This window comes from Mastacembelus armatus, chromosome 5 (assembly GCF_900324485.2).
Source record: "Mastacembelus armatus chromosome 5, fMasArm1.2, whole genome shotgun sequence".
NCBI lineage: Eukaryota > Metazoa > Chordata > Actinopteri > Synbranchiformes > Mastacembelidae > Mastacembelus > Mastacembelus armatus.
Genome location: NC_046637.1, coordinates 16,662,318 through 16,675,959, shown reverse-complemented (window position 1 = coordinate 16,675,959; position 13,642 = coordinate 16,662,318). Strand labels below are relative to the sequence as shown.

At 40.0% G+C, this 13,642-nt stretch overlaps 2 protein-coding genes and 1 long non-coding RNA gene across 7 annotated transcripts in view; 1 reads left to right on the top strand and 2 right to left on the bottom strand.

The window, feature by feature from the left end:
- The first annotated feature begins 358 nt into the window (after window positions 1–358).
- Window positions 359–3,787, top strand: LOC117152659 (uncharacterized). The gene is made up of 2 exons (XR_004463085.1): window positions 359–520; window positions 2,863–3,787. It is a non-coding gene; the product is annotated as an uncharacterized LOC117152659 (long non-coding RNA).
- Window positions 1,798–7,168, bottom strand: LOC113130779 (probable peptidyl-tRNA hydrolase 2). 4 transcript variants are annotated; one of them, XM_026307626.2, is made up of 7 exons: window positions 6,945–7,168; window positions 6,070–6,183; window positions 4,446–4,517; window positions 4,260–4,331; window positions 3,791–3,888; window positions 3,240–3,354; window positions 1,798–3,059 (listed from the first exon to the last, which is right to left on the bottom strand). In XM_026307626.2, the coding sequence occupies exons 2-7, from the start codon at window positions 6,175–6,177 to the stop codon at window positions 2,973–2,975; spliced, it is 552 nt and encodes a 183-aa protein (XP_026163411.1). In that variant the 5' UTR covers window positions 6,178–6,183; window positions 6,945–7,168; the 3' UTR covers window positions 1,798–2,972. The 4 variants fall into 4 exon arrangements, with proteins under 4 accessions (XP_026163411.1, XP_026163408.1, XP_026163409.1 ...); XM_026307623.2 differs by having other exon boundaries at window positions 4,260–4,334; window positions 6,945–7,163; XM_026307624.2 differs by having other exon boundaries at window positions 4,260–4,334; window positions 7,032–7,151.
- Window positions 7,169–9,365: 2,197 nt separating this feature from the next.
- plxnb1b (plexin b1b) overlaps window positions 9,366–13,642 on the bottom strand; it is a 112,255-nt gene continuing 107,978 nt past the window's right edge. For both annotated transcript variants that reach the window (XM_026306651.1, XM_026306652.1), the window contains 5 exons: window positions 13,397–13,544; window positions 13,126–13,190; window positions 12,701–12,776; window positions 12,543–12,617; window positions 9,366–12,198 (listed from right to left, as the gene is read on the bottom strand). In XM_026306651.1, coding sequence (XP_026162436.1) covers window positions 12,094–12,198; window positions 12,543–12,617; window positions 12,701–12,776; window positions 13,126–13,190; window positions 13,397–13,544 — 469 coding nt within the window. In that variant the 3' untranslated portion in view covers window positions 9,366–12,093. The remainder of the gene's footprint in view (window positions 12,199–12,542; window positions 12,618–12,700; window positions 12,777–13,125; window positions 13,191–13,396; window positions 13,545–13,642) is intronic.

Genomic DNA, 13,642 nt, shown 5'->3' with positions numbered 1-13,642 from the left:
CACTATGGGCGGCCCTTGATGCGAAATCCCGCCTCTCGCCTATAATTCGACAACAATGTGTCAATCACATTACAAACCAAATATGCACATATGTGATTGGTGAACTACAGCGTCGTTTTTTTTTATTTTACCGACTACGTAAAACGGGGCGGGCACTGCTATGAGGCGGGGTGCGAAAATTCTGTTCTATTAAGTTGTGTGTGTACGGTTGGCATACAAGAAGGGGAGCTAAGGCGAGTGGCTGGATTCGGAAGACAATTTCATACCCAGCTGAGGATCTGTATCTTCTAAATTTCGGAAAAGGCTCGTTATTAAATTCAAATGCCATGGAATTAATTTTAATTCGGTAGTGGGATTATTGTTTTTTTTTTTTAATTTGAGGGTTACATTCATCTATCTACAGTGGAAGGAGCTTTCATACCAGTACATAGTAGCAAGCGTTAGCTACACGGGGTCTCTGGGGCCCAGTTCCAGGGACACCAGAGACAGGGTTAGCCCACTGGGTCAGCCCCACCTACCGGTATGTCAGATGAATGGAGTCTGAGGTGTTTCTCTGGCAGCATCTGGTAAGGGCTGGACAGGGAAATTGACCAGTGCTCCAGGGTTGCATCTACTTATTATTGGTCCCTCCTACTTGTGTTCCCGCTGCCGACATCAGTCTTTTCCCACACTTTGCAGATAGAAACAGTAACCAACACAACGAAAATATCCCTATGCGCAGGGGCTCAATAAAACTATTTCTTGGAGTTTTGCCAGACGAATGGGCGAAAAGAATTACGCAACATTTGCTGTGATGTTAACATTTACTGAAAGAAATCCGAGAGGCGCTCGTTTCTTCAAGAGAGTAACGTGATTGTCCTAACACTCTCGAAAGAGGACATCAAGCGGAAACATTTCTAACACACAGACATATACCTATATAGGTCTGCGATATTGCCAAACCAATAACCACAATGACGCGATTGGCTTCCTGTCATGTCATGAGACTTGGAGGCGACTTTGGATTGGCTATGGTGATAAATGTCAACGTCATTTGTTGCAGAGGTCTGACCAGCGATGAGATTAGACAGCAGGATGATAAAGTGATTACACTGCGGCGGTGGGCTTCCATAATACAAATTAACACTGACCTTTATAATAAAGCAGATTACTGAATCTGCTTTATTATAAACGCGAACATGATCGCGATTGTTCAACGTTTTTGATACATTTGCCTATAACGTTAAGATATAGGGCAAACAATGGAATGTAATCACAACAATCAGATGCTGTCAGTAACATAAATAGTCTATCTTTGACATAAGTATTTTACGTGCCGACTATTTGCTAACTTGTGGAATTAATGCCGTCGCCATCGTTATTCAAATAAGCTAGTAAATCCAAATGCAATTTTCAAGAAGAAATTAAATCTGCTTTCCGGCCCTTTTTCTGGTACCTTCTCTGGTTGTTGCCCTTTGTAAACACGAGCACCAATTTCCCGAGAGCACGTCATGAGGTTAATAATTGAAGGACAGTTTAGACAGTTTCTCAGACAGATAGCAATGTTAGCCTAGGTACTTAGTGGTCACATTTCACAATACTGCCATTGTTGAAAGCAATGTCGTATGGCCAGTCCAAACCGAGCTCTGCGACACAGCTGTCCAACCCTCCCCCACATTGCTTTCACTGCCAGAGCTCCTGCTAATCTCGTTCATCTGCGTAGTCAGGTAAAACACGATTCAGGCCGCTCCTTCACATGGGGCATTTTAATTGTCGCCAGTCTGAAGCACTCAAAAAAATGTAACAACACAAGAGGTATCAAAGTGCAGACATGTTACCAAAATGTACATAACTTCCAAAGGTCTCTTCAAATATACATTTCATACTGCATGCAACTCACTGCCGAGACTGTTACAAATAAAATTTTGACATTAGGATAAAAATTCTGGGAGTGGCAATTTATGCCAATGACTATTATTGAGAGAACATAAGACAACAGCTGACATTGTGTATTAAGATTCTTAGTGTGCAAGACTATTCACGAAGTCCATGACAACTGTCATATGCACAATCATTTGCATTCCTTCAAGCTATAAACTGATCAAATTATTGCAAATGATTCACCACAGGCAGTTACAGTGCATAAAGGCCCATCTTTACTGCATGAGATTTTGGCCCTGCAGAACTTACCAACATCAATCAACATCACCAGTCAATCCAAACATTATAACTTACAATGTTTTTCTTTTGCATTAAAAATACAACGCCAACAACTGTGCATACTATTTAGGATGACACACCACAGATAGAGTATATGGCATATGTATACAAAATATAGCCATTTATCAATACTAAGTAATGTTACTGAGTGTATAGGATAAGGATCTTTGGGAGAATAGTTGCATACAGACACAAAATCAGTTTAATGTCAAACATGAATACTCACACATCAATTAATGCTACCCTTCACTCAGGAGTAGTAAACCCAAAATAATACATGTGCTATGGGTGTTAAGTCTAATTACATTATCTATTAGTCAACAGTACATACTCCCTTGAATAAGCATAATACTAGTTACCCATCAAAGCTGCTTGATTTTAACTTTATTTTGAAACTGAACAACAGACTTCATGTGTTTGAAAATTAAGTCTAATATGAGTCTTCTGTAAGTAGGTGATCTGTTTAATAAAAGAGAAAGACCACCACCTTGTTCCCTCATGAGGAACTGCTTTCTTTCTTCCTTCTTGCTTTCAATGGCCAACTAAGTGGCTCAGACAAAGAATGAAAGGGAAACAAATGGCTGAGTGTTTGTTTCTAGTATTGGGACATGTTTTGTTTTCCCTTGTTCTTTAGGTCTTTTTTTGTTTTTGTTTTTTTTACAGATACACTCTTGCATGCCAAGATTCTCCCTGCAGCTGGGAAATCCTGTCCTCTGCTGTTTCCACTGTGCTACTACCAAATCATGCCTCCATCACTGTTGGGTTGACCCCCCTCAAAGCAGCTTCAGACTCCCAGTGACATTGTTTACCATCTCCTCCTCGCCCATGATGGCCAGGACAGTGCGGGCCCCAGCCTCCACCTGCGAAAAAACAAGAGGGTTTGGTTTACTGCTGGCTTTCTCAAATGTGTTTATTCCAAGGGACTGTGGAATAGTAAAAAATCAAATGTATTTTGACTAGATATATTTATGTAGTAAAATATTTAAAGAGTTATTACTGGTACCCACAAGACATCTTTGAAAATGGCATGTTATCCTCACCTGGGTAAGCCCTGCATCTTGGACCAGGTAAGTGGGCAGGCTGAGGCTCATGGCCAGGGCCTGCAGCTCCAGTAGATGAGCCACATTGGTGCCCTGGACAACCACCTTCTTGGCTCTGTATGAGCACCATGCACATTTATGTTTTTATACTCATTTAAAAAAAGGTAAACAATTATTTAGCAATATCATGAATGCTCACAAAAGATGTTTATTAAAAGTTATTTATGCAGTCAATTGTGTCAACACAGACAATTGACTGGACTGAGCAGTTCTATGAAGCAAACCAGTGTGGCACTCACCGAAGAATGCCAGGAGACCGAAAGAGATTTTGCAGCAAATGAATGCATTTACTTTCATTCACAATGGCATATTTATGCATTTTAAACACCACTGCTGGTAAATGTTTACAGATTGCTAATTCAAAAGTTCATAGCAAAGAATGCAAAATCTTAATACCTGAATATATTCAGTGTAAAGCACAAAATTAATATGGTCAATCAAAATGTAATTTTTAAATAAAAGATACATAAGTGAATGTCCCAACAACATACCCAGTGTGGTCCCACTTCCAGGCCATCTCCCTCCAGCTGTTCTTCTCTTGTAGAGCCTGGTACAAACCCACAGCAGCATGGCCAACCTGGGCTGCCACCTGCATATCCACACAACACTGAGTTCACATCTATAGAGGAATCTGTCCAAGTTTCTAGCTGTACTAAAATAAAGGTAATATAAAGTTATTTGCTGAACCTGAAAAATACACTAAATAAAATGTTTCTAATCAGGACACAACAAAAATAAAAGTTGATAAGCATTTTAATAGAAAAATAAGAACATGCATGAAATCACCATGATCACATAAGACCTTAAAAGTCTGCTTGGCTAAAAATTTCTTCTGCTTTGTGTCGGTGAAGCAGCAGCCACTTTTTCTTAAATAATTAGGAAAACATGGTCTTTATGATGGAGTATGTATTTGAACATGCATGTATGCTCCACTGTTCAGAATGGCAACACTGGATTTACCTTTCCAACACCCATGGCAAGGTCCATGTTTACCACAAACACCATCTTGAACATGAGGTCATCATCTCCCTCCTCCTGTGAGTCAAAGTAAACAAATGGAGACACTAAGATTTCGCTTTGGACAAACTCCTCAAGGTCTAATGTACCAAGGTGTACCTGTGGGGACTAAGGCTAGCTTATGGGCACCTCATTCTCCAGCTTGTTGAAGTAGTACATGGCCGCCTCCTCTGCAGATACATTCCGAGTATGAAGAAGTGCCTGAAGTGGAGAAAAAAAAGGTTACAGAACAAAGCAGTTAATTTAAATAATCATAGTGTGTCCATGCCTACCAAAACATGGGCAGACACATTCTTTAATTAAACCTCTGCTTTTACAGTTTGCTCAATCACACTGCTCAAAATATATAACTATATTTTGGATATTCAATTATTACTATTGAGCTGTTGTGACCCAGTTCTTAATATGAATAAAACAAAAAGCTATAGTCTGATTCAGATGTTTTGGACCCATATCAAAATATTTCTGAATGCTACCCAGTAATAATCACAATACCATCATAGTCAGGGTGGTCTCAGCAGAACAGCACTGAACTGAAACTTTTAGAATGAAAGCTGTGAAGTGATGCAGTTTTCACATTATATATTACACTGGTCTACAAATTTTGGGAAATTATTGACCTCTGAGATAAAATGTGCTAATTCTTACATATTTTCATTAAATTAATTAGAAAAGAGATGATAAAGGTAAGGACTGATAAGGATTTATAATTATCATACACAGGCGAGTATATTTGCCTACAAGGGAGAGGGGTGTCTGATGATCATGATGCCTCATAAATTCTTGACAGAGTACAGTAGAAGAATGAAAATGGTATCATATGAAAGTTTAGAAATTTATCTTCACTTTGATACTAAAGATTATTACCTAACTGTAATTTATTGGTCTTTTATTAGCAAATGTGATGGTCTGGTGTTGATTTTCGTGAATAACTGGTCTGGGTGTGGTTATCCACTTTGCTTTCTAGGTTTGAATTCTCAGACAATTAGGACACAACAGTTGTTATACCATAGGAAGCTTATAAACGTGTGATGACTAATACACGATAATACTCAGTTACCTTATAACCAAATAGATGTTTCCATTGGTTTTTGTATGTCAAAAGCTCAAATGTGAGAACAGGTACTTATTAAAGCGTGCTGTTTATCTCTAAGCCACCAGTTCTACCAAAACAATTTCTGCTCTGCAGAGTACATTTGTCTTGATGTCTTGGTGTGAAAGGAACCCACCAATGACAGTAGTGATTGTCATTTTGATGCAATTTTGACTTGAAACTGTATCTTGGAAACTTAAGCCAATTAACACTCAGGACTTAACTTTCCTTTATTAGTGACCCAATTCTGGTCTTAGCTACTTTCATTTCTGAGGCTCTCTCCTTCTAGACCAGTGTTCAGCAGAAGGTCAGCAATGTGAGCATTTCCAACAAGACATGTTTGGTGCAACTTATTCAAGCTGTAAGTAGTTACCTTCCATGAGGCTAGCTAGGGTTTTATTACAGGTGATGTTGGTCACATAACATATAATGTTGCATGATCAAGATACTTCTAAATTAAGGCATAACTGAAATTAAATACAAGGGATTGAGGTTGGTATTCTTTCCGGCCCCAGTAAGTTATACCAAAAAAATGCAACATCTACAATCACATATTGGACTTCAATGTGGCCTGAAACCTCATACAAGCTGCCCCATTATGAATGCACTGCAAATGTTGTATGATATACAGTTACAATGGAGTTTGATGCACTGATCCACCTGTTTGGCTGCCTCCTCAGGAATGTCCAACTCTCTAAGCTGCTGCAGAAACACCGGGTTGATGTCCTGGGAGCACGAGTCTGGCCCCGACTGCTCTGATGAATCCATTCTGACCTGCACAGAGCAGAAAACATAATGATAAACAGCGTGGCAGCCCTAACACACGAGTGGATATCATTATCAAAAATTGTGCACGTTTAATCATATCCATATCTACTGAGCTAGCTTCCCTTAAAACACATGCCAATGTTCTGCATGCTAATAACTTGGATGAACTGAGATGTGCCCAAAGCCTTGAATTACGCTAGCTAGTTAGTTCTAGATAAATCATTACTCAAAGCAGCTCCACTAGTAAACCGAACAAAATATAACGTTAATCGTTTCATTTCGTGAAACGTAGTAGCTTACATTAACGTACTTTGCCAAGCAAGGCCGTGTTCAAGTGATTGTGCTTTGACGCTATCTTCGTGAGTGAGATGGAAATACGAAGATAACTATTTTAACCAACAGGCAACCATAAAATGTAAGAGAAACGCAGCGAGTTAGTATCAAGTCATGAGGCTTTGTTAACATGTAATAATAAATAATAATGTAATATGTGCGAGCTGTTAGCTTAGCAGACACGTTAGCTAACCTAGCGTCACACACAGTTCAGATTAGCCTGGAAACAATCCACGCAGCGTTTGCAAAATTGGCCTTAATCTAGACTGCTAAACTATTTCACAAAAAACAGTAATAATCGCGCGTCTCTTTTTGATGATTTACGTTAATGCGTTGTTAGTAGTACTAAACGTTTATTTGACTAGCTAACGTTAGCATCCACCGCTCCCGCTAAGTGGCCCAGCTTCAGCCCAGCCAGTGGTTAGCGAGCTCACCTGTTCAGCGCAGCTAGCTCGGCAGCGGAAACAACGAGTGACCTCCCGTGTGAGTGTAGGCTTATTGTGAGTGTGTCCAGCATTAACCTGGGCTGCTTCGTTCACACCTTTGTGTTGCTGCCACGCGCTGCTACTTCTATCCGACAGGGCTGTATTTTCTCATCTACAGTATGTGTGGATCACATCATCTACGCATGCGCAAAGCAAATGTAAACACGGCTGTTTTCTTCATTTGTGGACATCAATATTTCAACCATAAAGGGGCGATAATTTAATTAGGCCCGAGTTCCCACCGAAGGGGAAGGCAAGGGACTATTATAATTGCTCAATGTGCAAAGGAGAATAAGCGGGGGGGGGTTCAGGCAGCGTCTAGCATTCACCCACACCCCACCATGACGTGGGGCTGCGCGATGCCTTTCCGAAAATGTTTATATTATGACTGACAGCTGGCCGTGGGCCTAGAAATTGTTAGGATTTTTTTTTCTTTATTATTTTTTTTGCGTAAAAACCTTTAATTTGACCCCCTGAACACACTCAAAAACTCACGAAAATTTGCGCACAAGTCAGAATCATGAAAATTTTTTGTTTTTTTAAAGGTTTCATACACGACCTTTCACGATTTTCTTTTGATGCCGCCGACCAGTCGACGTACGTTTTTTGGCTCGCCAACAACCTTTCAACTTGTGATAACACACGAATTGTCGGATTTGAATCAGACCAATTGATGAATTGTAGTCCCTGCTGTCCTGAACCCATTTAAACTAAATGAAAATAGGCCCAATAGCTCTCCCCGTATAACGATTTGAAAATTGCCATTCACAACCAAGCAATTACTTTGTCAGAACTATACCAAATTTGGCACAGACATCCTCTAGGGCATCCTGATCAAAAAATCCAATCGGACCCATGCCTTATTTTGCCCTAATGGGAATTTTGCAAAATGTACAGTTTATGCACACCTCGTACTCGAGCTCATTCTTGGTCAGCATCATCTAGACAACGTTATCCAATTTTTTTTGCTAACTTTTCACGACAACTTAGACCCCACCCGCTGCTTGGGAAGGGTGGTCCATCGGGGGGGGGTGTCAGTCTCTTCGGGGGGGTCTCCTCGAAGGGGGTGGTCTGCTTGAGAGGAGGTCAGCTCGGAGTGGGGGGTGTGCACTCAGGGGGTGGTGTCCTTGAGGGGAGTGGTCCATTCGGGGGGTCACTCAGGAGGGGTGGTCTATTCGGGGAGGCAGTCTCCTCGGAGGGGGAGGTCAGCCTGGGCGGTCGCACGAGGGCGTGTAGGCCATTTGGGGGAGGCGGTTGGCTCAGGGAGGGGGTTAATTTTTATTAACCGTTCAGCGAGGGCCGTTCATCGCCGCTTGCGGATATATAATTCCTTATGTTTGGTTGCAGCCTAGTAACTTACTGTCTGTAAATGTAGATGGTAACTATTGTGAGTTACTGGTGTACTTCATACATTAAAATGTAGCAATGTATTTGTAATATATAATAGTCGACACTGACGTTGACATAAGTCCGGGAAAAAAGGAAAGTTAAGGGAAATATAGGTTAATGCATTTGTTTTCTCTCGTTTGCATTTCCTAATGTGAACGTTGGCCTAGAATTTTTAATTAGATTTAATAATTAGCATAATTTTATGTACTTTTTTCTGATTGAATACTTCTCAATCCCTTTGGGGATTAATAAAGTTTATCTTATCTTAGACAGTATTTACAAACAAATGGCATCGAACAGTCCATGTAACCATCCATACAGTGAGACCATATTCTTGCTGGTACTTTTGGATGTCTTTCAGACATACAGTACTAGTCAAAAGTTTGGACACACTCACATTCAATTGAATGGTAAGTTGGGTCCAGACTTTTGACTGGTAGCATATAAACTCATATCGAGGCAACTAGCCCTGTATTTTGTATTTGTATTTTGTCAGATGTAGTGGTTCATGGACCAAACACAACCCAGAGATACATAATATGGTTGTTACATAAGTTATTATGGACATTTTCACATACTTGTGTCAGGAGTTCACCAGTATCTTTTAAAGTACAACACTGAACAAGATCATACTTTGTTCAGCTGCCCTAATTATTTCCAATTACATGACCCTATTATTCATATTTGTTTTCAGTATTTCTTTGAAACATCAGTAATCTCTCCCTTATTCATTTACTTGACTGTATGACAGAAGGGTTATATGCTACTATACAATTTCGTGGTCTGTGGGGCCCCTGGATGCCCTTGGGTCCCTGTGCCTGTGCCCAGTAGACCTATTCAGTAACATCTGTGGCACCAGATAGTCTAGCACAGGCCAACAGCCCTACATCATCAGGGTCATCCTATTGTTTCTAACAGTTGGGGCCACAGCTGTCACTTCCTAAGCATCAGCGTTTTGAGGGAATCCATATTAACAACACACAAGTTTAAGAATACTTTATTACGTCAACTTATGTTGAAATTTCCACCTTTTCTTATTAAACATGTTAAATCACTACAGATAGTCACTACAATATGTACAACAATTTTAACAGACGAAATAATCCTGATAACTGCTCCTTGCAGAGCCTGCTCTACATTGCCAAATTGTCAGAGCCTAACAGTTAGTTTTCTCAGACTGGGTCAGTATCATCATGAGCCTTTGCTGTCCATCTTAAACGACAGTGTATTAGAGAACAAACCTCTCATTCATAGAACAGGAATGAAAATATAATCCTTTTCACTGTCACACTGATGAGCTGCTGTCATAACTCAGGTTAAACTGTCTCTAGCAGTTCCTTTTAAGTACAGACAGGCTTGAGTTCCAAAACTGGCAGTGAATTTGGTCACATAACCACTCTTGTCTCCTTATAAATATCATGTAATTTAAATCTTGCTCTGCTGTTCCTATTAAGTCGATATTAAACGCTATGGAGATTTTTTTTTAGGTATATACTCTGCAAAATAATATAAACTTATTTTTTATATTGAATCTATGGTAACATTGGTACATGTGCTTTGTCAAAGTCTGTTTCCTGGCTGACATGGGTTTTCTCTTGCATTCATCCAACAGTTAATCTCTGCAATGCCTGTCTACAACCTGTAAATGAACCTTAAATTAAGCCCCTACCCAAAGGAGGGTCCATAGGAAGCACTGGTTAAAGAGGAAACAGCACTGACAAACCACCCCTAGGAAGGCATGTCATCTTTGATTGTGTCTGAAATCACTCCTTGTTTACTATATACTGATTTACAGTTACTGTCTGCCATTGGATTTAAGTGTTTGGATGCTGAGCTATTTGTGCTAATAATTTCCTCAAATTTTCTACAACATATCAGCATGACATGGCATGGACACTACTTTCTGCTATCAATCCCACAATGCAATGCTCTCTGTTTTCCAAATAAGAAAAAAGACCTTTGAGTGGCTGCATAACCATAAGCCTTTAAACAATGGGATTAGTGAGCGTCAGAAATCTGAATTTACTGTTTGCTACTAAGAAAACTAGTGAGAGCACATTATATAAAGAGGAGTGAATGTGGGAGTGATGTCAGACACAGCCTCCATCAGTGAAATAGAAGAACATTAGCAAATGTGACTTTTTGTATGAAGTCACTGTGTTCCAATCAAAATCAGGGCAGTATGACACGATCAGCTGTACACACTGAATCATCACTAGTAAAATCAACACAGACTGCTACAATTTGACAAAACAAAATGCCACACAGACCTTCAACACATGAAGCAATGCTACCTCGTGTTCAATGTAAGAACATTGTACCAACCATGATATTCACACCACAAAGTGTCAACAAGTACCATTGCCTGTGGAATGAGGTGACCCATGATTTAATACACTGTTCACCTAAAAGGAATGTTAAAAATGTACAAAACACAATAATACACAATAAAACACTGCAGCACACATAGGATTCAACTTCAGCAATATGTTTGCTTTTCTTCTAACATCTTTCCAGTGACTTGTACTCTATACACACACATGAATAAGTATAAAAGCTAGAAAGAAAAATGGACTAAACTGTCACTCAGTTGGGCTATGAGCATCATAAAATGCTCCACTGACTGGATGTCTGATGTCCAATCTCACACCAAGGAAAGAAAATAATGATCTAAAACTGTCTGAATTCTGTGTGTGTGTATACTGCATAAAGGAGATGTCCAGTCGGTGTACTATTGTATACGAGCTGTGCTGCTATACTGGTCGCTGTAACTGGCTGAAAGGGACACAGTAGTGTTTCTGTCAACTACAGTTTCAACTACCTGACAGAAAAATAGAGAAAGTGATGCTGCACAGTAAGCTAGGTAGAGAGTGGTACAAAGTTGTGACCATGGTTTGATTCTGAATCATGTAAAAAGTTATCTTGAAGCTCAGTTCACTCTATTTTCAAAATAATGCAATATCCAAATTATCATGAGCAGTTGTAGAAACAACACATGATGCAGACAAACAACCAAGGTCATATGGATAACTGTGCGCACACGAACTTGCACTTGCATGCACACACATACGTGCGCGCACGCACACACACACGCACACACACACACACACAAATAAGTTCTGACTGTACAGCAGCAACAAGCACACAAGGTGTAGGAGGTACCTCTTCACATCAAATTCACTCCAGAGGGAAAATGATGGCACAGACCCCTGATTTCATCAGTCTTCTAATCATATCAGCTGACTGTTCCACTGCTGGTTTCTTACATGAGAGCTGCTGTGTCAAAGCCTGAAGTCCAGCACAAGTTCATCTTGTTTTTTTAAAATAGCTAACAGATTCTGTCCTCTCTCTAAATGTCTCTTCACAAACAGTCTCAGCCAGTCCCAAACCTGAATAGTGTCTTTTACATGTCCCTGTTTGTTTCCACAGAGAGCTCAATGATGATGCATAACTGATGCAACATTAGCAAACACCAAAAAAAAAAAAAAAGCTTCTGCGATGTGAACCTCAATGCCAATTTCGATCTCCTGACACTTAATGCTGATTTCGTTTTTTCCCGAAAAATCACTACCACCCTTCCAACTCAAACAGTAGAGTATGTCTTCTCATTTGGCCAACTGCTGCCCTCCTGCTTTTCAGCAGGTTGCAGTTTCTTCATTTGTCTCCCAGCCCACACTGTCTAATGTAACACCTGTGGGTGTTTCTGGTGTCACAAATCAGTGACTTTATTCTCCACAGCGGCAGCGATTTGCTGCAGTCTGTAGCCAAGCTGCATCTTCTGGGCCGTGGTGTCCTCCTCCAGTGCCGTGATGATCTGATGAAATGACAGATGGGTGGACAGAAGAAGAGAGAGGAAAAGAGGAGAAAAGGTTGAGAAGATGTAAATGACAACATTATAGTTTAGTATCCCTGTAAGCAGGACTAAAAAAGAAAAAAGAAGAAGAAAAAAAAAAAAAGACTCATTAGCCACCATTTAAAGACTACTATATTGTATGTCAAAGTTACTTCAGAATTAATCCTTACTGTATGTTAACTGAAAACTAGTGGAAAACTGGAGCCTGAACAACTTTAATCATATACTGTTAAATATCTACAGTAGAGTCAGATTAAATGATAAACACTGGTTGTAGTATCTGCTGATGAGCTTATTCTGGTTACCTGGTCGTAGTATTTATTGATGTACTTGTAAAGCTCATGCAGTGCAACCAGGTAATTCAGCTCTCCGGAGTAGTTCTGAAACACAAGCCACTTAGGTTAGATGCTGTGTGCGTATGATGTTCTTTATAGTATGCGCTCTGCAGCGTGGCTGCACTCACCCTGGACAGTTCAGCCAAAGCTGAGTTCATCTCCTGGTCACTGGCTGAGATGGTTTGCCTGATGTCAGCGTAGTACCTGAAGTAATGAGCTTTATCATTAATTCATATACATGACAGTTGCTTGTAAGATTACTTTTGGGGCTTTTGAGTGTATTTAGTTAATACAGATATGAGGAGAGAAGGCTAAGGCATGCAACAAAAGTCCTCTGCATGGGAGTCAAACTGAGGGTGTTGCACTTAGTTATATGGCTCAACCATCAGGCTAAATAATTATTATATAATTAGTAATTAATTGTATAAATAATATAAAAATCTTTATATGGCTTTCACTAAAAATCTAGAAGAGTTCCAAACTATATTACATTTTGGGCTTAAAATAGAGCTCATGTTGTCTATAGAGCAGTGATGAGTAAATATGAACCCACCTTTCTACCATCTGCTTGTAGCGGGGAATGTCTCTGGCATACAGTAGCTTGTTGATGGGAGAGTCCTGTTTAAATTCAAACAAAGAATCCAATGTAACCAGACTTTTTTAGAATGTATCAAGCTAAATCTTGACTCGTAACTTATTCTTTAAAATACTGTAACCATTCACCAGCAGCTGAAACAGCATTTAGAGCTTTAATCCTTTAACTCAGTCCTTCTCTATTACATGCAAGAAGCTTCTCCACAGTCCTTTACTAAACCCATTCTCACCCGTCCCAGTTTGTGCTCAGCAATGGTGCAGGAGTCCATGAAGGTCTGCGCGATGACAGACAGTACGGCGTCCACATGATCAGACGCCTGGACATCAAATATGAACTGAGGGTTCTTCACAATGTTGATCCAGAAACGCAGGGGGAGACTGAAGACCCAGAGGAGATATTTACATTTTCATTCTGTTCCTTAACTCCTCATGTGACCAACATCTTATGTGTGTGCATTTGTGTCTGCATATTTTAT

Excerpts from the sequence above, each read along its gene's own strand:
- LOC113130779 (XM_026307623.2), bottom strand. The coding sequence starts at position 6,177 with ATGGATTCATCAGAGCAGTCGGGGCCAGACTCGTGCTCCCAGGACATC. Across the intron at positions 3,889-4,259 it reads TTGCCATGGGTGTTGGAAAG|GTGGCAGCCCAGGTTGGCCA; the intron begins GTAAATCCAGTG and ends GTGGATATGCAG. Across the intron at positions 3,355-3,790 it reads TGGAAGTGGGACCACACTGG|AGCCAAGAAGGTGGTTGTCC; the intron begins GTATGTTGTTGG and ends GTGCTCATACAG.